The sequence below is a fragment of the Dendrobates tinctorius genome, unplaced genomic scaffold (genome assembly GCF_039654945.1).
Source record: "Dendrobates tinctorius isolate UK_male_01 unplaced genomic scaffold, ASM3965494v1 ptg000032l, whole genome shotgun sequence".
In the NCBI taxonomy this organism is placed as follows: Eukaryota; Metazoa; Chordata; class Amphibia; order Anura; family Dendrobatidae; genus Dendrobates; species Dendrobates tinctorius.
The window spans coordinates 27,056,625-27,080,183 of NW_027361700.1; the positions used below are offsets into that span (position 1 = coordinate 27,056,625).

At 41.5% G+C, this 23,559-nt stretch overlaps 1 protein-coding gene across 1 annotated transcript; it reads right to left on the bottom strand.

Annotated features, from left to right (window-relative positions):
* Nucleotides 1-467: 467 nt before the first annotated feature.
* LOC141086522 (uncharacterized) lies at nt 468-6,079 on the bottom strand. Its single transcript, XM_073572658.1, has 8 exons — nt 4,998-6,079; nt 4,464-4,546; nt 3,443-3,599; nt 3,081-3,239; nt 2,872-2,997; nt 2,163-2,377; nt 1,340-1,563; nt 468-1,128 (listed from the first exon to the last, which is right to left on the bottom strand). Exons 1-8 carry the CDS (start codon nt 6,003-6,005, stop codon nt 1,031-1,033), a joined length of 2,070 nt encoding a protein of 689 aa, XP_073428759.1. The 5' UTR covers nt 6,006-6,079; the 3' UTR covers nt 468-1,030.
* Between the last annotated feature and the right edge of the window lie 17,480 nt (nt 6,080-23,559).

Consider the following 23,559-nt stretch of genomic DNA (forward strand, 5'->3'; position numbering starts at 1 on the left):
ATATCGCTAGCAATATCACTATAACGTCCCAAAATCTACTATATTGAGGACCTGTCCTTTAGAGAAGTCATCAATATCTGATTGATCCGGCACCAAGACTGATCAGCTGTTTTCAGTTTCTGGGTCTGAATGTGTAGGCAAAATGCACAGCTCCGTTCACTGTGTAGTGGCTGTGCATAATACAGAAGCTCAGCCCCTATTCATTCAGTAGGAGCTGAGCTACATTGCATTAGAGTGGCCATTTCACAGTGTGAGTGCTGTTTACATCGAGCTGCCGCTGGAACTGAAAAAGCTGTTTTTTCTGCAGGTACCCTCAGCAGTCTGGTACACATTACTTATCCTACAGATAATTCATCAATACCCTTGGAAAACCCCTTTAACTAACATTTCTGAATGTAATTGAGTACAGAGTGAATGACATTTTTCTGTCAGGCTCATTAATATTACAAAAGACAAAGTCAGATTAATTGTCGTTGCCCAGAAAAGTGTTTATTGATCAAGAAATGAAAAATACAAGCAGAGAGAAATATGAGAACTAAAACATAGGACAGCTATAAAGATATAGAATATTACATAGCAAACTTCATGTGAATGTTAGTGATGAAATATTAAAGATAATAAAATCCAACCTAAAAGTAACTAAAGGTTGTAAAGAAACTCTCCAGGTAGAACTGATACACTGCTATACTCATTGCTGGTCCTACAGGAGAAGAGCATGGCACGTAGACTTTCTCATCGGTATTGTTTGAGACTCCTTGTCACGCATCGCCCCTTTTAAGCTCTGTACCAAGTAAAACAGTCTATCCATCTTTCCTGAAGTGTTCCTTTAACATAGTTAATATTTTAAGGTCTAAGGCTATAACTGTTGGAATACAGATCCATCTGACCCCTAACAAATCACAAGAAAAAGACACCAGTCTAAAGCTAGGATTTTCCAAATGAGGTATTTCCTAAATGTGAGCCGAAAATAAAGGTTGAAGATGTTTGGAATAGGTTTCTTGAAGAAGCAAGATGGAAACGGGCTCTTTTATCACGCTTTGGTCTCGATCTTGTCTACTTTTGTGGATACCAATCTCCCGTCCACTCTCTCCTCGGTGATTGTTGTCACAAGGCGGTTTTTTTTTGGATCTGAAAAAGAGAGAAATTTCAATAAGGTGAATTGGAAATCTTCTTATTCGTCATGAAAGCTGTGAGTTCTTTGTTAGGGAAACTAGAGAATGAGTACCTTTGCTTATAAAAGATGGACCTACCAATGTATTATGTGCAATGTAGTCAATTATGCACATTTTAACACAATTCCATAGCCCCAGTGTCCCAGTGATATTAAGTTCACAGTTACCTGTCACTGATGATGAATCAGATCTTCTTGAAGACCATTCAGTGTTGCTTGAGCCACTGACTGAGCCACTGGCCATGCCACTTCCTGAGGCACTACCCGAGACACTGGTTGAGCTGTAGCTGGAGCTATTGCCGGAGACATTCACTGAGCCACTTCCTGAACCACTGACTGATGTATTGCGTGACATACTAGCAGATCCCCTGCTTGAACCACCGCTTGAAACACTGCAAAAAAAAATAGTATTTTTGAACAAAACTTCATGACCCAATATAATTCACTATTGAGAAGACCTTAATAATCAGTACGTTTTTATTATGAGTCATTTAAGATAGGAAGAATGAATCCAAAATTCTAGATTTTTGATAATCATTGCCCTAAATAATTGCCCTAAAACGGGATTTGAGCAGTTCTATCTATCCTTAGTTTAGCCATCCCTTAGCCACCAAGAAATTCTGGTGCAACTAAAGAGGTACCGTTGACAAAGTCTCTGTAGTTGTTATGGGGCCTATAGCTGTGGTAACCTATTTGAAGCTGGATCTATCACATTTCTCTGTAGGTCATACGAACATGTATCAGTCTTCCTTTCTCCACAATTTGGACAAACAAGTAAGCAGGGTGCGAAACTAATGTTCCTGCTATCATTCTTTTGTCACCAGAAACAATTGAGGGAAGACAAGGCCCTATAATTCTGGAACCATGTTAAGATGTAATGTAGACTTTCTCCTCTCTTTCTCTATATATATTGTATAGATGTACTTTGATCCTTAACATGATCTGGGAACACAAACTATTAAAGCAATAATGAGACATGTCTTTCCCTTACTTTTCTCCATCCAGCAGTTGACGGTACATTTCTATTTCATTTTCCAGCCTGGTCTTGATGTCCAGAAGTAGCTTGTACTCATAAGATTGGTTCTCCATATCACAACGCACTTGAGATAGTTGGTCCTCCAGTTTGGAAACTTTATCTTGAATATGACTCAGATGGCATGAATAGCGACCCTGGGTCTCAGCCAATGTGTTCTCCAGAGAACATTTCTAGATGAGGATAAAATGCTGATGACTGATTCGTGTTGAACAAAATTACATGCTACCCACCAATAGACTGGTAATAATTTCGATTTAGTATATGTATATATATATATTCTCCATCAGTAAAATCTTCATATTCTATTTACAGGAGAAAACACAGGAGAACAACAGAGTCCATACTATATTAATAAGTATAACTTTATTGATACAACACAAAGACATTGAAACGAGAAACAGGACAGGTATACTGGTGTAGTAGGAGGTCAATCAAATTAATTAAGCCTGAAACCATTAAAAAGGAACAGACTGGCAGTGTGTTGTTCTCCTGTGTTTTCTCATCTGATTGAGAGTCGTCTCTATGGACTGAATGAGGCTGCATCTGAATTGTTACAGTTATGTACCGAGAATGTATTTTTGGAGTTTTTTCTGCATATTCTATTTACAAATCCATACATGACACATGAATACCACATAGATATATATATATATATATATCTTACCATGGCAAGTAGACTCTGGAGTTCTATTTCCAAAGTCTGCATAGTACGTCTCAATTCGGTGGCTTCGGACTTGCCTGTCTCGATTTCTGCACTACTACAGGAAATCTCATTGCTTAGTTCAGTGATCTAATGTAACAAAAATAACAGCAAATAAAACAAGAAAATTCAAGAGATTCCAAGATAAACTGTGGAAAAATTGTCAAGCACACCTTTTGGTTGTATTCTTTCTCTGCTGTTTTACGGTAGTCTTCGGCCAATTCTTCATATTGAGCCCTCGTCTCATTAAGAACCTTCAGGATGCTGATGCCTGGAGCAGCGTCCACTTGTACATTGACATCACTGGTTTGTCCTTGCAAGGCCTTCATTTCCTACGCATAGGGTTGATAAGTTATTCATATATATATATATATATATATATATATATATATCCATTGACAAGTAAGTATCCAAATGAATAATTAATTGTTAGATCTATACCAAGATGGCATTGAAGTTTATGATCTAAATTTATATTGTTGCTTTTGTGAAATTTTGGCGCATTGACTAAAGCATTTGTAGATGAATTTTTTACCTCTTCATGCATTTTCTTGCAAGAAGCAATTTCTTCTCTTAGGTTCTCAATTTGACTCTCAAGACTAGCCTTTTCTAGAGTCAGGTCATCCAGAACTTTACGTAGTCCATCAATGTCAGCTTCCACACTCTGGCGCATGTTCAGCTCACTCTCGAACCTATAGAAGTCATAAGTCAAATAACTTCTATGTTATCAAATTACCTTATTGGTTTTCCTCTTTTTTTTACTATAGGGGCAGTAAACTGGCTGACACTGCTGTGCTATTTATACGGGTCCATTTCCCACAAACGGAACCAAAACACTTCAGGCTCTAATGACTGGAAAAGGGGCTAAGGGGTCAGTTCTTGACTCAGGGATCTTTTCTTTGGTGTTGTTGGAACCCCGATGTCATGCTTTACCCCCTTGAAACTTACACTAGGCATAATGTATCAGTTACCCTAAATGTTCTCATAAGTCTTCATGTTTTCTCCATTTTGTAGTCTCATAATAGTTTGACTCCTATAAGCATGGCTCTTACAGATATACACATTTCACAAAGTCCTAAATATACAGGCAAAATCATTTGCCAAGTTGTGCAGACAATTTTAAAATTTTAGTTAATATTTGGGAAAATAGAAGACTGAGCATAGGTTTTTAGAAACAATCATATTATGGGATTATATATTCTAAACTGTGCCTTGGTGTACATCGTTTTTTCTTATAGGCAAAACTTTTTGAAAAGTTTATTGGCTTCTGCATGCTTACAAAAATACCAGCAGGTGGCAATATATACTTAGGAATTATTATGTCGCTGCACCCATCAGTGGTGCTTAGAAATATATTTAGCTGGAAAAGTTTAACTCAGGTCTTTAAATAATACAGGATCAAAAATATAAATGAGATCCTTGTCCGAAACTGGCTTTAGGTATGTTTTAAAACCATTCATATTATTGACTGCCACAAATAATTTCTCTACAAAGAAGAACTCTCATATAAAAGGAAAAATATCCTCAAGCCCCAGACAGAAAAAGTACAAACTTACTTCACTCTGAAGTCTTCAGCTGCCAGCCTTGCATTGTCCACCTCAACAGTGAGTTGATTATTGTCCAGAGTGGCATTAATGATCTATAGTAAAAGGTAAAACCATAAGTTCGCTGTATAGTAAAAAAGAATACCTAGATGGAAGAATTGTACATGCACTTATCAAGACTTTTTCCCTAATTGTCATGCTTTTGGAACTTCTTGTGCCCATGTTATTGTTTATACCAGTGGCTGATCACTTGTTTCAAATCTACAAGTTGTAGCTCAGCCATAACTGTAGAGAAACAGCTTGTAGACTACTAGTCTGTATCTAGAAGTGTATTGTAATGTTCCTGGGTACCAATGCTCAATCTGTAACAAATCTTATCACCCAATTTATGCACTAAGGCAGCAGGACCTGGATAGAAGTTCTACCTCTTGCCTTTTATGACTTTAACTGTACTGCTGTCTATACACTCAGTTTGTTACTACCAGATTATAGATTATGTTGTCCCAAAAAGGTGATAAAATAAATAAGGTTTGGCAGAGCACGTACCTGATCTTTGAGGTCTTCGATGGTCTTGTAATAATTGCTGTTGTCTACTTTTTTAGGTTGATGTGCTTCATACCAGTTTTTGATTTTATTCTCAAGTTCTGAATTTGAGTCTTCTAAGTCCCTCACCTTATCCATATAGGCAGACAAACGAGAATTTAGATTCTGCATGGTTTCTTTTTTACCCGTCTGAAGGAGACCCTCTCCTCCATTTGAGAAGCCACCTACTGAGCCTGTGTTAAAACCTCCTCTTTGTCCACAAGTTGCATTTCCAGCACTAAAACCACCAAATACTCCATTTCCAGAAACACCACAGTGACCACTGCCATATCCTTGTCGTCCACCTGAGCTTCTACTGGAATATCCACCTGTTGACCTACTGCTGTAACCCCCACTGAAGCTTCCAGCTCCACTTCTTGAGACATTGCCAGAGCTACCACTAGTGCCTCCTCTCTGCCCACTAGAACCACTGGTATATCCAGAAGAACTCCCCCCATAGCCTCCACTAGAACCACCAGAATTTCCACCAGAACTTACTCTGTAACCTCCAGAAGAACTACTAGTATGTCCACCAGAGCTGCCAGAGCTGCCTCCATAACCACCACTGGATCCCGTAGTAGAACTGCCAGTATTTGCAGTGGAGCTTCCAGCTGGTTGCTTTCCACTCACATTTCTGCTGGAACTAGCACCAAGCCCTGTCCCTGTTTGTACACTAGAATGACTCTCGAAGCCTACTCTATGTCTGGATGTTGAGCTGCTCCCTGACACACCATCTCTAACACTGCCTGAATTTACGTAACCTCCTTGTCTATTAGTCTGGCTTGAACTTCCATATGCAGCACCAGAATCCTCTCCATGATATCCAGTGGTTGCTTCTCCACTTCCTCCTCTCTGTGATCCAGTAGAACCCTTTACTTGAGATCCGTCATCACAGTTTTCAGGTTGTCTTACTGCCCTGTTGGATCCTGCATTCCCATAGGCTTCTTGAACGTTTGAGTTTCTGTAGGACATTCTCAAAGAGATGATGGTATTACTCGAAGAGAAGAGTTAGTTGTCAATGTGCGGGATAAAATCGAAGTACGATTTCAGCATTTTATAGTAAACCAGGAGTTACGAGCAGCATTCCTTTGCAATGGAAGTAATACAAGGTTTGGTAATAACTGGCTCGGAGACCATTCTATTAAAAATATGTAATAAAGGTTGGAGCTAAGGTGGAGCTATCTAAGATATTTATTGGCCCAATTTACTCCATTGTTTAATGTTTTTTAGTATTATTTTAATGATTACACTGCAGTAAATAATTAAAATTCAAGACTTCCTATGGACAACAATCATTTTTTTTATTGGCAATGGAGTAAAATCAACCAACGAACTTAGAATAAACTCTGAACAATAAAATGATGCCACCATAAAACCTATACAAAATTATAGGTAGCAATTTTTGTTGAGGTTGTTATTCTCACAAAGGCCTCTATTATTATTATATAGTCTATTATTGGTTGAAAACTAAGGATTATATGATGATATAGTAGTAGTACTGTGGTCATGTTCTCATTATTATTCATTGCAACCAAGATGAGTTAGTGAGTTCTTGAAATTTTTCTGGTTTTATTAGAATTTAGCCAAATGCATACAATCCTATGCGGTGGGCATAGGGAGACTCTGTACATAAGTGTAAAGGTACGATATGGTGGGTTTGTGCAACTTGGAGAATAAATGTGTAATTAATTCCCCAAGTGACAGTCCAGTGCCATATAATCACTCTGTCGGCTGCCCACACAAGTCTTATGGCAGGTCTAACCGTGTGCAGCCATCCAAACAGTCATTCTGCTGCTGTTTCTTGTATTCTGAACTTTTTTTTCTCACTCCAATTTTGGTCTGTAAACAAGTAGATATATAAGAACATAGCTTTATTCTTGTGGAACTTGTCCATATATTTTAATATTCTAAGCCAAAGCCCAATGAATAGACTAGCTATGTCTATTGTGTTTCCATCACATTTTACATTAACCCCTTCATGACCGGAGGTATTTTCATTTTTGGGTTTTCGTTTTTTGCGCCCCTTCTTCCCAGAGCTATACATTTTTTATCTTTCTGTCAATATGACCATGTGAGGGCTTGTTTTTTGCGTGACAAGTTGTACTTTTGAATGACACCATTGATTTTAACATATCATGCACTGGAAAACGGGAAAAAAAATCCAAGTGCGGTGAAATTGCAAAAAAGTGCAATTCCACAGTTATTTTTTTTTTTAACCATGTTCACTAAATAATAAAACTGACCTGCCACTATGATTGTCCAGGTCATTTTGAGTTCATATACACCAAACATGTCTAGGTTCTTTTTTATTTAAGTGGAGAAAAAAAGCCAAACTTTGGATTTTAAAAAAAAAAAAGTCGCTATTTTCCGAGACCTTAAGTGTCTCCATTTTTCGTGACCTGGGGCTAGGTGATAGCTTATTTTTTGCGCTCCAAGCTGAAATTTTTATTGTTACCATTTTGGTGTAGATATGATCTTTCGATTGGCCTTTATTGCAATGTAGCGGTGGCCAACAATGCGTAATTCTGGCGTTTTTAATTTTTTCATGTTATGCCTTTTACCATTCGGTTTAATTATTTTTTTATATTGATAGAACGGGTGATTCTGAACACATTGTTACCTAATATGTGTATATTAGATTTTTTTTGTTGTTTTATTTTGAAAGGGGTGAAAATGGGGTGACTTGAACATTTATATACCGTATATAATCTTGCCACAAAAAACTGGGAAAACTTATTGACTTGTGTATAAGCCTAGGGTGGAAAATGCAGCAGCTACTGGTAAATTTAAAAAATAAAAATAGATAACAATAAAAGTAAATTAATTGTGACATCAGTAGGTTAAATGTTTTTGAATAACCATATTGAATCAGGAGCCCCATATAATGCTCCATACAATTCATGATGGGCCCCTTAAGACGCTCTATATAAAATACACCCCATATAATGCTGCACAAAGGTTAATAATGCCCCCATAATATGCTCCATAGAATAATATGCCCCTTATAATGCTACATAAAGGTTATGCCCCCATAAGATGCTCCATAGTTATCCCCCGATAAGATGCCCCATTTAATATGTGCCCATATGCTGCTCCATAGAATATGCCCCATATGCTGCTTCATAGACTATGCCCCCTTATGCTGCCCCACAGAATATGCCCCCATATGCTGCTCCATAGACTATGCCCCCATATGCTGCCCCATAAAATATGCCCCTATATGCTGCCCCATAGAATATGCCCCATATGCTGCTCCATAGACTATGCCCCCATATGCTGCCCCATAGAATATGCCCCCATATGCTGCTCCATAGACTATGCCCCATATGCTGCCCCTTATAATATGCCCCCATATGCTGCTCCATAGAATATGCCCCCATATGCTGCTCCATATAATGTGCCCCCATATGCTGCTCCATAGAATATGCCCCCATATGCTGCCCCCATAAGATGCTCCATATATTATGCCCCCATATGCTGCTGCAAAAAAAAATGTCATACTCACCTATCCTGCTCAGGACCCGGCACCTGAGATATTCACCTGTCCGGGGTCCATCGCTGCTCAACGCTGGTCTGCCGCTTCCTGTGTCAGTGACTGTTCAGCCAGCAGAGGGAGCAGTGCGCACTAACCACATCACCGCACCCTCTGCTGCCTAAATGTCACTGACATAGGACACAGCAGAAAGCGGTGAGCAGCGATGGACCACGGACAGGTGAATATCGCTATACTTACCCCTTCCTGGGGCGGTCTCTGCAGCCCCGCTTCTCCAGGTCTCCCTTCCTGCCTTCAGCGGTCACGTGATACCGCTCATTACACTCATTACACACATAACCACTGAAGGCAGGAAGGGAGACCGTGGAGAAGTGGGGGGGCTGCAGAGACCGTGCCAGGGGGGTAAGTATGATCTCTGGCATCCCCGCTGTCCCTCCCCCGCCAACCTCCAGGTTTATGGCTCATGTATAAGCCAAGAGGGGGACTTTCAGCCCCAAAAAATGGGCAGAAAATCTCGGTTTATACATGAGTAAATATGGTATATATTTTTTAAAAAAAAACAAAACATTTTTTCCTTTTTGCATGCTTCAATAGTCTCCATGGGAGACTAGAAGCTGCAGTTGTCTGATCGCCTCTGCTACACACAGATCGCCTGTGTGTAGCAGAAATGCTCACCTGCTATGAGCGCCAACTACCAGGCGGCGCTCATAGCCATCCCGGAATGACAACTATAGAAGTCTGCTTCAGAACTCTGGTTGTCATGCCGACCCATCGGTGACCCACGATCAGGTGACAGGGTCACCAATGGCGAGATTTCCAAACCGCTTCCGGTAAATGCAAGTTAAATGCCACTGTCACAGATTGACAGCCGCATTTAACTAGTTAACAGCCGTGGGTGGATAGCAATTCCACAAGCGGCTGTTAGAGAAACATGTCAGCTGTTCAAAACAGCTGACATGTGCCGGGAAAGATGTGGGCTGCTCTGGAGCCCACATCAAAGGGAGGGTTTCCGAAGTGGGCGTACTATTACGTCCAACGTTAGAAAGGGGTTAATGGTCTATTACCAAGGTGCTCAATCTGTGGTATATATGCCCCATGTGCCTGTGGGGCACAAATGCTGTGCTTTTGATGGTCTGCACAGTGTACAATTATAGTTGTGAGTACTTGTAAGGGTGTGCTGGGATCAATTCATGTCCTGCATCCCTTCCTGATAAAACAAGTACATTTTAAGTGCAACATGGTCTATTATGTGATGACTTATGTGTGTTTTTTGTAAGACTAGGGACAGAGTTAGGAAACTAAAGTACAAGTATAGGAATTAGTTAGAGTAGTAAGAATGGTTAGAATTGGGTTTAGTAAAGTGGAGGGCACTGTACTTTAAGAAGTTAGATAAGTTCAGGACAGAAGTAGTTAAGGAGATAAGGGATTTTCTAGCTGGGAGAAGTAGGAGTGGTTATAGTTGGGACACTTCCTGGTTTAGAGTAGTTAGTGACTTGGATAGAGATCAGTGAGATTGTTCCAGATACGAGTTGGGTGGGAGCAACAGTTCAGCGCCATAGGGTTGAAAGTCACATTGAAATGAGGAAATGAGAGCAGTATAAGAATGACAGCGGCTAGGTTCAATGGGATATCCCGGAACGTCCGAGACCTATGGTCTGGAAAAGGTATGGAAGAGCCATTCTTAATGTCGCCCTTGAAGGGGAAAACAAGAGAGGATTAGCAAGCAAGAACTAGCTTGGAAAATTGGGAAGCTGCAGTACCGAATAGTATGTTTCAAGGACAAGGATTGTCAGGAGAGCAAGGGATAGCACAGGTGGAAGGAACTGTGGCCAATGAAAATTACTGTGCAGTATCTGTGACTGAATTGACCTATTTGAGTAAGGGTAATGTCGAAAATGGACTCGGAGTCAGTCCATATGTGATGACACCTGTAACCGAGACCATGGAGATCTTCAATCCCAAAGTGAGTGTTGTGCACTACACATGAACCACACGACAGACAGGACATTATATTTTCTTGCAGGGTGCCAGGGTGTGCAGAAACAGCATCCCCTCACCGTGACTACCGAGTCCTTTTTCAGCATATTTACTTTACTCAATAAGTTCAATTCAGTCACAGATACCGCACAGAAATTTTCATTGAGCACAGATCCTTCCATCTGTGCTATCCCTTGCTCTCCTGGTAATCCTTGTCCTTGAAACATACTATTTGGTACCGTAGCTTCCAAATTCTCTGAGCTAGTTCTTGCTTTGGGATCCTCGCCATTTTTTCCTCCGAGTGCTACATTAAAGATGTCTCTTCCATACCTTTTCCATACCATAGGCCTTGGACGTTCCAGGATATCCCATTGAACCTAGTCGCTGTGGTTCCCCTGCTACTCCTGTTTCCTCATATCAATGTGACTTTCAACCCCATCACCCTGAACTGTTGTTCCCACTGAACTCGTATCTGGAATAATCTCACTGATCTCCATCCAACTCACTAACTACTCTAAGCCAGGAAGTGTCCCAACTATAACTACTCCTAACTGCTCCCAACTGGGAAATCCCTTATATCCTTAACTACTCCTGTCCTGAACTTACCTAACTTCTTAAAGAACAGTGCCCTCCACTGTACTAAACCCAATTCTAACCGTTCTTACAACTCTAACTAATTCCTACACTTGTACTTTAGTTTCCTAACTCTGTCCCTAGTCTTACAAAAATACACAACTGTAAATTACAATTATCTCATCATATACCATGTTACACTTAAAATGTACCCGTTTTATCAGGAATGGATGCAGGACATGAATTGATCCCGACACACCCTTACTTTGAAGTCATGTAAGTAGGGGGTACGTGGAACATTGAGAAACACTGTTGTAAAATGCAACTTAAAAATCTTTGACCATATAAAATTTTTCGTATTTTAATTGCCTTCCCTCAAATGGACATACTATTATAATGTAAAAGATTGTGCTGATGATCATCATGGGAGCCTGTCTGTTTAACCCCTTTGATTGTATGGTCGATAACTCCCTCTGCAAGCCCAATAGCACACCACACTTCAATGACTTGGTGCTAACAGGTTACCATAGCAACCTGAGACCTAAATGTCTGCCCTATAAGCCTAGGTATTCCCTAAGTATATGTCTATTACTTAGGTGAGGATTAAAGGGTTGTTCTCATCTTCTTTTGGAGGAGCACACCTCTTTCCTACCAACTGGCTTCCTGCTTCATGATTGAAAGTTTGACCATGACATTGTGGCACCATTACCCAAACTGTGCAACCTCTAATGCTGCTTTATGAGGCAGGTTTGCCTCTGCAGCATCAGAGCAGCAGGGTATCACTGAAGCTAACTGGTTATCGGAAGCTAACAATTTGCTCTAGCGATCAGAGCAGCGCTGACAAGCTCTCTTGGAAAGAGCTAGTGAGCACTGCAATCCATGCTTAGGAGACCGGCCTCCTCTAATAGACTGCAACAGTGACCGGCAATGGTGACTGGCAACCTAGGCAATGAATAGTAAACAATAAACTGAGAAATCCCTCCTCGTGGAGAACCGAGATGATTTTTAATAACTTGTTAATTACAAAATTGCTTGTTTTTAAAAGCCCTCTTGAATTTTACCCATTAAAGAACTTGAAAATAACTCCTTTAAACCTTTTTGGGCTGCTTCAATCAGAGTTGCATGTACTGTAGACTTCTACCCAAATGATAAACTTACATTTTCATGTGAATATTCCTTATCTTTTAAAGGGAACATGTGTTAGGCGCTGGGATTCTCCCTCTGCACAGAATGGATCCCACGCCTTGTCATCTCCTGCCTTGTTCACACTAGCTGCAGTTTTCCATATCTGCACGGTGGACCCCGGGTTGTGAATGCACTATTACCATTATATTTTATTTAGTGCATTCTACTAACCCTAACAACATATCACCATGTTTTGAGTCTCTGAAAAATACCACTACCTTTGTCTGTTCCTGCGCTGCTTTCCACAAATGTGTCTAGTACATCTTGATTACCCCTGTATATACCCCAACATAACATCTAAATTGCACCTGTGCTGTATTTAAATGAGAATGGTCCTGTTCAATGGGTGTCCTCGCTGTGGCGTCTGTGCCACCTTTCTGCTCCTAATTGCAGTCCTCCAGCTTCATCCATATAAGGGAGATAAGATTTTGTGCCTGCCCAGTAGCCTTGCATACCCATGCAGGCACAAAATCTCATTTTGCTATCTAGATGACACAGGACACATCATCCATGTCAATCAAACCCATAGGGCGATTAAAATGATATTTTTTGGGGTATACAGAGGGAGTCCAGAGATGATAGGCACATTTGTGGTATGTAGCACAGGAGCAGTTAGGTGGTTGTTCAGAGACTCAAATAATGGTGACAAGTTCCATATAATCTGCACAGTATTTCACTTGATAGAACTTCACATCCTGCTATGAGGAGGGGTACGTGGGGGGTGAACAATTTTCCCATATTTTATAACATACCTTTTTAGGAAGCTGTGGTAAGCTGTTGTATTTCACCCTATCATTGCATGTACAAGTAAAGACTGAAACATGCATGTTCTCCACTCTTTCTTACCCTTTTCCAGCTTACTTGTTGGTCCGTGTTATGTTGGTTCCCAATGCATAACTTGCAGCTCCAAGGCCATATCTGAAATAGGGACCCCACCTAACATGTGCCATTAACTGAAAAATATTAGTGTCGTCTTACACCGTGTGCAGAATTATTAGGCAAGTTGTATTTGAGAGGATCCTTTTTATCATTGAATAACAAATATGTTCTCAATCAACCCAAAAGACTCATAGATATCAAAGCTTAATATTTTTGGAAGTTGGAGTGGGTTTTTTTTAGATTTGGCTATCTTAGGAGGATATCTGTTTGTGCAGATAACTATTACAGTGCAGAATTATTAGGCAACTTAATAAAAACCAAATATATACCCATCTCACTTGTTTATTTTCACCAGGTAAACCAATAGAGCAACACAAAAGAAATAATTATTTCTGACATTCAAAAACAAAACAAAAAAAATCAGTACCAATATAGCCACCTTTCTTTACGATGACACTCAAAAGCCTTTCATCCATCAATTCTGTCAGTTGCTTGATCTGTTTACGATCAACATTGCGTGCCGCAGCCACCACAGCCTACCAGACACTGTTCTGAGAGACTGTTTTCACTCCCTGTAGATCTCACATTTTATGAGGGACCACAGATTCTCTATGGGGTTCAGATCAGGTGAACAAGGGGGCCATGTCATTATTTTTTCTTCTTTTAGACCTTTACTGGCCAGCCACGCTGTGGAGTATTTGGATGCATGTGATGGAGCATTGTCCTGCATGAAAATCATGTCTTTCTTGAACGATACCGACTTCTTCCTGTACCACTGCTTGAAGAAACTGCCAGTAGGTCTGGGAGTTGAGCTTCACTCCATCCTCAACCCGAAAAGGTCCCACAAGTTCATCTTTGATGATACCAGCCAATACCAGAACCCCACCTCCACCTTGCTGGCGTCGGAGTCGGAGTGGAGCTCTCTGCCCTTTACTGATCCAGACTTGGGCCCATCCATCTGGCCAATCAAGAGCCGCTCTCATTTCATCAGTCCATAAAACCTTAGAAAAATCAGTCTTAAGATATTTCTTGGCCCAGTCTTGACGTTTTATCTTATGCTTCTTGTTGAAAGGTGGTTGTTTTTCAGCCTTCCTTAGCTTGGCTGTTGTGAGTTCATTTTCCCCTTCACCATTGAGGTCTGATGAACTCCCTCTTCTGGTGAAGGAAGGTAGTGAGGCTGATTACCAAGCACCTGAGCAGGATGGTGATGACTGGGTGACTGGAATTGCTGACTGGATATAAGGCAGCCAACGCCCTTCTGCCTTGCTGGTGATTTCTCAGAGGGATTCTAGGAGACCAGTCTGATTCTGCTCCTCAAAAGCTAAGTTTTCTGCTCTGCTTTTTGCATTTGTGTTTTGGTTTTGTTTTGCCTTGTTTTTCTGGATTTCTGCCATTCCCTGCTGGGGTGAGCTGAATTCCTTTTTGCTCTGTCTTCAGAAAATACCTGAGTACTGATATAGTCTTTTTGAAGCCTAGCGTCTTCAGGGCTTTTTTCATCAGTCTGTTGGCTCATGTTTTGATAGGGTTTTGGCGGATTGCAGACAGCAGCTTTTCTATCCTGTCCTATTTAGTTAGCTTGGGCCCCATCATTTGCTCAGCCTATCTTTCTATCTGTGTGAGTGTTTTTTCATCTTGCTTCACCGTCATTATATGTTGGGGGCTGCCTATTGCTTTGGGGTCTGCTCTGGGGCAGTTTAGATTTCCCTTTCTCTCTTTAGGCTATTTAGTTCTCTGGCTGTGATCGAGGGGTCTAGGGCACCGTAGGTACCCCCACGGCAACTGCTAGTTGTTGTTGATAGGTTCAGGGGTCTGCAATCCGATAGCTGCCAACTTCTCTGGTTTTCTGGACTTAGCTAGTATTTCTGGTTTTGCCTCCTACGGTGACTCATTCATAACAGAATCACCAGCCATACCGCAGATCCTAGGGTACTCAATAGCGGGAAAGAATTGTAAAAAAAAAAAAAAAGTGTGTATATTTTTTCCTCTATATCTCTGAGGCCATAGGGGGAATTTTTTTTCTCTCAATGGAGATAAAGCAATTGTCTGATCATGTGGAGCAGGTCGCTGCAGAAGTGCGGGGAATTTCCGCCTACCTTGCTCATTCACATGCTGCTGAACCAAAGATCCCTACTCCTGATGTGTTTTATGGGGATCAGTCTAAATTTTTGAATTTCAAAAATAATTGTAAATTATTTTTTGCCTTAAAGCCTAACTCATCAGGGAGCTCCATGCAGCGGGTTAAAAATTTTCATCTCTTTGCTGCGTGGCGATCCCCAGGATTGGGCGTTTTCTTTGAAACCAGATGATCCTATTCTGACTAATGTGAACGCATTTTTTCAAGCCTTGGGGTTGTTGTATGACGAACCTAATGCTATTGATCAGGCTGAAAAGACCCTGTTGGCATTGAGCCAGGGTCGAGATTCTGCAGAATTGTACTGTCAAAAATTCCAAAAGTGGGCGGTCCTTACTACCTGGAATGATAATGCCTTGGCAGCTCTCTTTCGGAAGGGTTTGTCAGAAGCTGTAAAAGATACTATGGTGGGATTTCCTGTTCCCTCTGGTCTTGATGATTCTATGTCATTAGCCATTCAGGTTGATCGGCGTTTACGTGAACGCAGGACTGCACGAGAGGTGTTGCCACTTGTTGAACAAGTGTCTGAACCTATGCAATGTGATAGAGTTTTGTCCAGGGAGCAATGTCAGGTGTTCAGAAGGCGTAATAAGCTGCGTTTTTTTTGTGGAGATGCCTCGCATATTATTTCTGTCTGTCCTAAACGAGAGAAACGTTTTGCACACACATTTTCTGTGGGTGGTGTTCAACCTAAGTTTCTTCTGGCAATTACTCTGATCTGCTCCCTGTCCACATTTTCTGCCAAGGCTTTTGTGGATTCGGGAGCAGCCCTAAACCTAATGGACTTGGATTTTGCTAAACGTTGTGGATTTCCGATGACACCTCTGCGGACGCCTATCCCTTTGAGGGGGATTGATGCTACTCCTTTGGCGAAAAATAAACCTCAGTTTTGGACCCAGGTGGTAATGCGGGTCGCGCCAGACCATCAAGAAAATTGTAGATTTTTGGTGTTGCATAATTTGCATGATACCATGGTTCTGGGGATTCCCTGGTTGCAAATTCATAATCCAGTTTTGGATTGGAAATCTGTGTCTGTGGTGAGTTTGGGTTGTCGGTGTGCCCTAAGTGATGCTCCTGTTTTCTCCACCTCTCCCCAGTCGCATGATGTTCCTGACTATTTGGCGGACTTTTATGATGTATTTAGTGAGAATGAGTCTGCGTCTTTGCCTCCTCATAGGAGTTATGACTGTGCAATTGAACTGAGCCCAGGGTGTAAATTTCCCAAGGGTCGGCTCTTCAATTTATCTGTACTCGAGCACGAGGCTATGCGATCCTATATTAAGGAAGCGTTGGAGAAGGGTCATATTAGACCATCCTCTTCACCCTTAGGTGCCGGTTTTTTTTTTCGTGGCCAAAAAGGATGGTTCATTAAGGCCTTGTATTGATTATCGTGCCCTCAATAAAATTACTATTAAATATCAGTATCCGTTACCCCTGATTTTGGATCTATTCTCCAGAGTTAAAGGTGCTTGCAGGTTTACCAAGCTTGACCTCAGGGGGGCGTATAATGTTATCCGCATTAAGCATGGGGATGAATGGAAGACGGCGTTTAATACTCCAGAGGGACATTTTGAGCACCTGGTGATGCCTTTTGGGCTCACTAATGCCCCTTCTGTCTTCCAGTGCTTCATGAACGACATTTTCCGGGACTTTGTGGATAAATTTTTGATTATCTATCTGGATGATATTTTGATCTTCTCCAAGGATTGGTATTCTCATGTGGAACATGTTCGGACTGTGTTCCGGATCTTGAGGGAGAATTCCCTGTATGTCAAAGGATCGAAATGCCTTTTTGGGGTACAGAGGATTTCATTTTTGGGATTTATTTTGTCTCCGTCAACTATTGAAATGGACCCGGCCAAGGTACAGGCCATTTATGATTGGGTTCAGCCCACTTCTTTGAAGGCCCTCCAGAAGTTTTTTGGTTTTGCTAATTTTTATCGGAAATTTATAGCAACATTTTCTAGTATTGCCAAGCCATTGACTGATCTGACTAAGAAGGGTGCTGATGTGTTGAATTGGTTTCCGGAGGCTGTTTCTTCCTTTCAGGAGCTGAAGCGAAGATTCACTTCTGCCCCGGTTTTGCGGCAACCTGATGTCTCACTCCCATTCCAGGTAGAGGTGGAGCTTCTGAGATTGGTGCAGGAGCTGTTTTGTCCCAAAAGGATCCTGTAACATCTAAAATTAATCCTTGTGCTTTCTTTTCCCGAAAGTTTTCTCCATCTGAACGTAACTGTGATGTGGGGAATCGGGAACTGTTAGCCATGAAATGGGCATTTGAAGAGTGGAGACATTGGTTGGAGGGAGGTAAACATCAAGTCGTGGTCCTCACTGACCACAAGAATTTGATTTACCTGGAGTCGGCCAAACGCTTGAACCCTAGACAGGCTAGGTGGACCTTGTTTTTTACACGTTTTGATTTTGTAGTCTCTTTTCTTCCTGGCACTAAGAATGTCAAGGCTGATGCTCTCTCTAGGAGCTTCTTTGCTGATTCTCCTGTGGTGACCAAGCCTGCTACCATCTTAGGCGAAGGGGTAGTTCTTTCTGCCATCTCGCCCGATTTGAGACGTGCTCTGGAAGAGTTCCAGGAGGACAAACCTGAGCGTTGTCCCAGTGGAAAGTTGTATGTTCCTGACCAGTGGAAGAAAAGAGTGATGTCTGAAGTTCATTGCTCTGCATTGGCTGGTCATCCAGGTATTTTTGGTACTAGAGATCTGGTGAGTCGGTCTTTTTGGTGGCCCGCCTTGTCTCGTGATGTCAGGAATTTTGTGCAGTCCTGTGGGACTTGCTCCCGGTCTAAACCTTGTTCTCGCTCTAGTGGGTTGTTGATGCCTTTGCCGGTCCCCAGGACACCATGGACCCATATTTCTATGGATTTCATCTCTGATATGCCTGTCTCTCAGAGAATGACTGTTATTTGGGTGATTTGTGATAGGTTCTCTAAAATGGTTCATCTTGTACCACTCCCTAAGTTGCCATCTTCCTCTGAGTTGGTGCCCCTGTTTTTGCAACAGGTGGTTCGCTTGATTCCTGAGAACATTGTATCTGACAGAGGAGTTCAGTTTGTGTCTTGATTTTGGAGGACTTTCTGTTCCAAGCTGGGAATTCAGTTGTCCTTCTCCTCTGCTTTTCACCCTCAGACCAATGGGCAGACGGAGAGAACAAACCAAACCTTGGAGTCGTATTTGAGATGTTTTATTTCCGCTCATCAGGATGATTGGGTTTCATTTTTGCCCTTGGCCGAATTTGCTTTAAATAATAGAGCTAGTTCTGCCACTTTGATGTCACATTTTTTTTGTAACTTTGGGTTTCATCCTCGATTTTCTTCAGGGCAGGTGGAGCCTTCTGCCTGCCCAGGTGTTGACACTGTGGTGGAGAGAATGCACCAGATCTGGGACCAAGTGGTGGATAAGTTATCTCTCTCCCAGGAAAAGGCCCAGCGGTTTTCCAACCGACATAGGACCATTGGTCCCCAGTTTAAGGTTGGTGATATGGTTTGGTTATCATCAAAAAATATCGCTATGAAGGTGGCTTCTCCTAAGTTTAAGCCTAGATTTATTGGACCTTACAAGATTTTGGAGATTATTAATCCGGTCTCTTTTCGTTTGGCTCTTCCTGTCACATTTAAAATCCATAATGTGTTTCATAAGTCCTTGTTGAAGAGGTTTGTTGAACCAGTTGTTCCTGGGGTGGCACCTCCGGACCCTGTATTGGTTGAAGGTAACATGGAATATGAGGTAGAGAAGATACTGGATTCCCGTCTGGCTAGACGGAGACTCCAGTATTTGGTTAAGTGGAAGGGTTATGGTCAGGAGGATAATTCCTGGGTCTCTGCCTCTGATATTCATGCCAAAAGATTGGTGCGTGCCTTTCATCGGGCTCACCCTGATTGCCTTGGTGGCGTGGATGAGGGTTCGGTGACCCCTCCTCAAGGGGGAGGTACTGTTGTGAGTTCATTTTCCCCTTCACCATTGAGGTCTGATGAACTCCCTCTTCTGGTGAAGGAAGGTAGTGAGGCTGATTACCAAGCACCTGAGCAGGATGATGATGACTGGGTGACTGGAATTGCTGACTGGATATAAGGCAGCCGACGCCCTTCTGCCTTGCTGGTGATTTCTCAGAGGGATTCTAGGAGACCAGTCTGATTCCTTCTCCTCAAAAGCTAAGATTTCTGCGCTGCTTTTTGCATTTGTGTTTTGGTTTTGTTTTGCCTTGTTTTTCTGGATTTCTGCCATTCCCTGCTGGGGTGAGCTGAATTCCTTTTTGCTCTGTCTTCAGAAAATACCTGAGTACTGATATAGTCTTTTTGAAGTCTAGCGTCTTCAGGGCTTTTTTCCCTATCAGTTTGTTGGCTCTTGTTTTGATAGGGTTTTGGCGGATTGCAGACAGCAGCTTTTCTATCCTGTCCTATTTAGTTAGCTTGGGCCCCATCATTTGCTCAGCCTATCTTTCTATCTGTGTGAGTGTTTTTTCATCTTGCTTCATCGTCATTATATGTTGGGGGCTGCCTATTGCTTTGGGGTCTGCTCTGGGGCAGTTTAGATTTCCCTTTCTGTCTTTAGGCTATTTAGTTCTCCGGCTGTGATCGAGGGGTCTAGGGCACCGTAGGAACCCCCCACAGCTACTGCTAGTTGTTGTTGATAGGTTCAGGGGTCTGCAATCCGATAGCTGCCAACTTCTCTGGTTTTCTGGACTTAGCTAGTATTTCTGGTTTTGCCTCCTACGGTGACTCATTCATAACACTTGGCCATGTCCCTGAGCATGGCACACCTTGAGCTTTTTGATACTCCAGTAATGTTGCAGCTCTGAAATATGGCAAAACTGGTGGCAAATGGCATCTTAGCAGATTCACGCTTGATTTTCCTCAATTCATGGGCAGTTATTTTGCGCCTTTTTTTATCAACACGCTTCTTGCGACCCTGTTGGCTATTTGCCATGAAACGCTTGATTGTTCGGTGATCACGCTTCAAAAGTTTGGCAATTTCAAGACTGCTGCATCCCTCTGCAAGACATCTCACAATTTTTGACTTTTCAGAATCCATCAAATCTTTCTTCGGACCCATTTTGCCAAAGGAAAGGAAGTTGCCTAATAATTAAGCACACCTTATATAGGGTGTTGATGTCATTAGACCACACCCCTCCTCATTACAGAGATGCAAATCACCTGATTTACATAATTGGCAGTTGGCTTTCAAGTCTATACAGCTTGGAGTAGGGCAACATGTATAAAAAGGATGATGTGATCAAAATACTCATTTGCCTAATAATTCTGCACCCAGTGTATGTTGAAAAGTAGCCATCTTCCTCTCTATAATTTGGTATAATTTGGCTTTTATATTCTGTAGACATTACAATGAGTAAGGAATACCCACTACCAGTCTACTTGGGAGCTAGTGATGCAAACAATTCATCTTCTTGACTCATTTCAAAGGTGACAAAACAAGTGACAAAATATGAAGTAGTAAGAGATATAGGAATTTAGAGAGGATAGGAGATGCTTACAAAACAACAAAATGATACCAACCTAAACCACCCAGTCAATTATTTTGATATGGTGGATATGCTTTTTCTTAGTATTCTTGGCAAGATCTGGCCTGCTAGATTTCATCAAGAAGACATATTGTTGATAGATGTGAAATGCATTTATCATGCGTTAAATATAAGAAGAACTGGTTCTTCGCGGAGCAAGTTACTGTGGGTGTGTCTTAATATGAAGGATCTGGGAGATACGGGTTTAGATTTACAGCAAATTGCTACATGTTTCTTGTTCAATACTCTACAAAGTGTATTAATTAAGAACACCTCTACTTTACATAATAGTTGCCAAACTAGATACTATGATCCTGATTTATCAAGATTGGAGTTGTTCACGCTGGTCTTGGTGAGGAAATGTGCTGAAGTCAGAAACTCTTGATTTATGAAGAGGCCTATTCCTCTTCCCGAATCAGGAGTGTCACACGATTGATGTGCACCTCCATGTACGCCTCACCCCAAATCGTACTCCAGTCCCTGCTGGAGTAAGGTTTGTGGGGTACAGAACACCGACACTCATCATGAATATACACACACTTGGAGCTGAGTAAAAATGGCCCGAGAGCGCCAAAGGTCATAGAGTTTTAGTGCAGCCTCAAGTTGCTCCAATATTTTGCGACTTTTCAAAGCCTTTTACTCCAGTAAGCTTTGGTGAATCAGGCAATATCTTTTACTAAATAAAACTTTGTACCATAGTGGAGTATATGAAAATAAGGTGTAATATGGAAAGGACTTCAGACAATGTGAAAATTGGAAATCACCCTCTAAAATGAAGTAAGGCTAAGTTCACATTTGCGTACTGGGGCTTTGCGGAGGGCTGCGTACTTCCTCCGTTAAGCCCTGCCTACTTCTGCATATTTCTGCATGCGTCCTGTGTACCTATCTTTAACATTGGGTATGCAGGACAAGTGGATGTATGCGGATGCGTCTACATGCGTCGTTTTGACGTGCCCGCCGTCCGCACAAAAATGCAACATGTTGCGTTAGGCTGCATGTCAAAACGACACATGCGGACGCATCGGCATACATCCACTTGTCCTGCATACCCAATGTTAAAGATAGGTATGCACGATGCATGCAGAAGTATGAGGAAATAGGTGGGGCTTAACGGAGGAAGTACACAGCCCTCCGCAAAGCCCTGGTACGCAAATGTGAAACCAGCCTAAATTGTTTGTTAAAGCTAGATAAAAGCTGGTGGATGTCCTGTGGCAAAAATGTAGTGGGGGTCTCTACTCAATGTATTCGAGATCTAATCTCAATTCTTGTGGCAGCCACCTAAAGAAATGGAAGTGCATGCACATGTCCCTGTCCACTCAAGTCTAAAGGAATCATGGAGGAAGAGCCACATGTGACCACTTCTTAAACTTCTTAAACTCTTTTTGACTATATAAGATCACCAAATGGTCATCATGATGGTGGAGGTCAAAGGGCAGATTTCCCTTGTGTGATCTCTAAAATTCAGCTCTGAAAGTGCTATTACTATTACTAGTACTAGTACTACTACACTAGTATTGGTGCCCTGGATTAAGAAGCACTAAATTAATTAAGATTTGATGTATCTTTCAGCTGCCTGGTTACCTTTCAAGAAATGTGCTTCTCTCATGGAATGGACATAATTTATATCATTTTTTTTAGCTTAAATTATGATGATTGGGGCCCTGTATAATGCAACCATTGGTGACAAATCACATGTAGAGTCATGCCTCAAAACTACATCTCTTTTGCCTAAATCTTCCTGGCCAATATTTTTGGTAATATACATGAGACTTAGGTTAGCCGATCAATGAGTCTTAAGCAGATTTGAAGAAATGGGCTGGCACACTTGTTGGTATAAGTGCACATTCATACTATGGCCATTAACAGACAAAACCTAGGATAAAACCAAATGAACAAATTCACTGTAGAAAGTAATTAAACAGTAAAAGTACATGGAAATAACATAAGAAACTTAGTTGATACTATTTTTCATCAAAAGGCGAAAAAACGCAATCCCACCACGACAAGGTGTACCCAATCAGGATGGTCCTTAACTGTAATAGTTCACCTCGCTATTTGCCAGCAGGCCTCAAATAGACGGAGGCAGAGCAGGGCCCAGACCTAACTATTTCATCTCTACCCATGAAAGCTATACAGACAAGATGAACTGCTCAGAACGAGAGATCCACACCCCTATATGTACAAAGTACAAGGAAATAATGCAAAACAAAACAAATGGGTCGGCATGGTGGGATGGATTTTATGCTTTTCTGATCAAAATAGAGTCAACTACATTCTCAATGTTATTAGCATGTAATACTATTACTATTTATTTTCCTTTTTATTTACTTACTACAGGGTTTTTACTCATTTCTTTTTATTCTAGGTTTATTTCTGCTAATGGCCACAGTGTGAATGAGTACCTATACATCTCACTTAAACCAACATGTGTTCCGGCTCATTTCTTTGGTTTTGCTTTAGTTCCTTGTACTTTGTGCACAAGCGTGTGCCCCCCTTTCTGGGCTGTGCATTTTGTCTGTATAGCTTTTCACAGGCAGGTCTGATTCCTGCACTTACCCACTCGATTTTGGGGCCTGCTGGGAACATAGCGAGATGAACTACTATACTTAGGGACCATCCTTATTGGGTACACCATGTTGGGGTGGGATCCCTTTTACACTTTTTTGATCAAAATAGTGTCAACTAAGTTCCCTGTGTCATTTACATGTACTATTACTTTTCATTTTCTTAGTGCAGGGTATTTGCTCATTTGTGTTTAT

What these genes read in the sequence shown, in the direction of transcription:
- LOC141086522 (XM_073572658.1), bottom strand. Translation starts at nt 6,005, where the DNA reads ATGTCCTACAGAAACTCAAACGTTCAAGAAGCCTATGGGAATGCAGGA. An exon ending in TCGAAGACCTCAAAGATCAG is followed by an intron (nt 4,547 to 4,997) that starts GTACGTGCTCTG and finishes CTTTTACTATAG; the next exon opens with ATCATTAATGCCACTCTGGA. An exon ending in GCTGAAGACTTCAGAGTGAA is followed by an intron (nt 3,600 to 4,463) that starts GTAAGTTTGTAC and finishes TGACTTCTATAG; the next exon opens with GTTCGAGAGTGAGCTGAACA.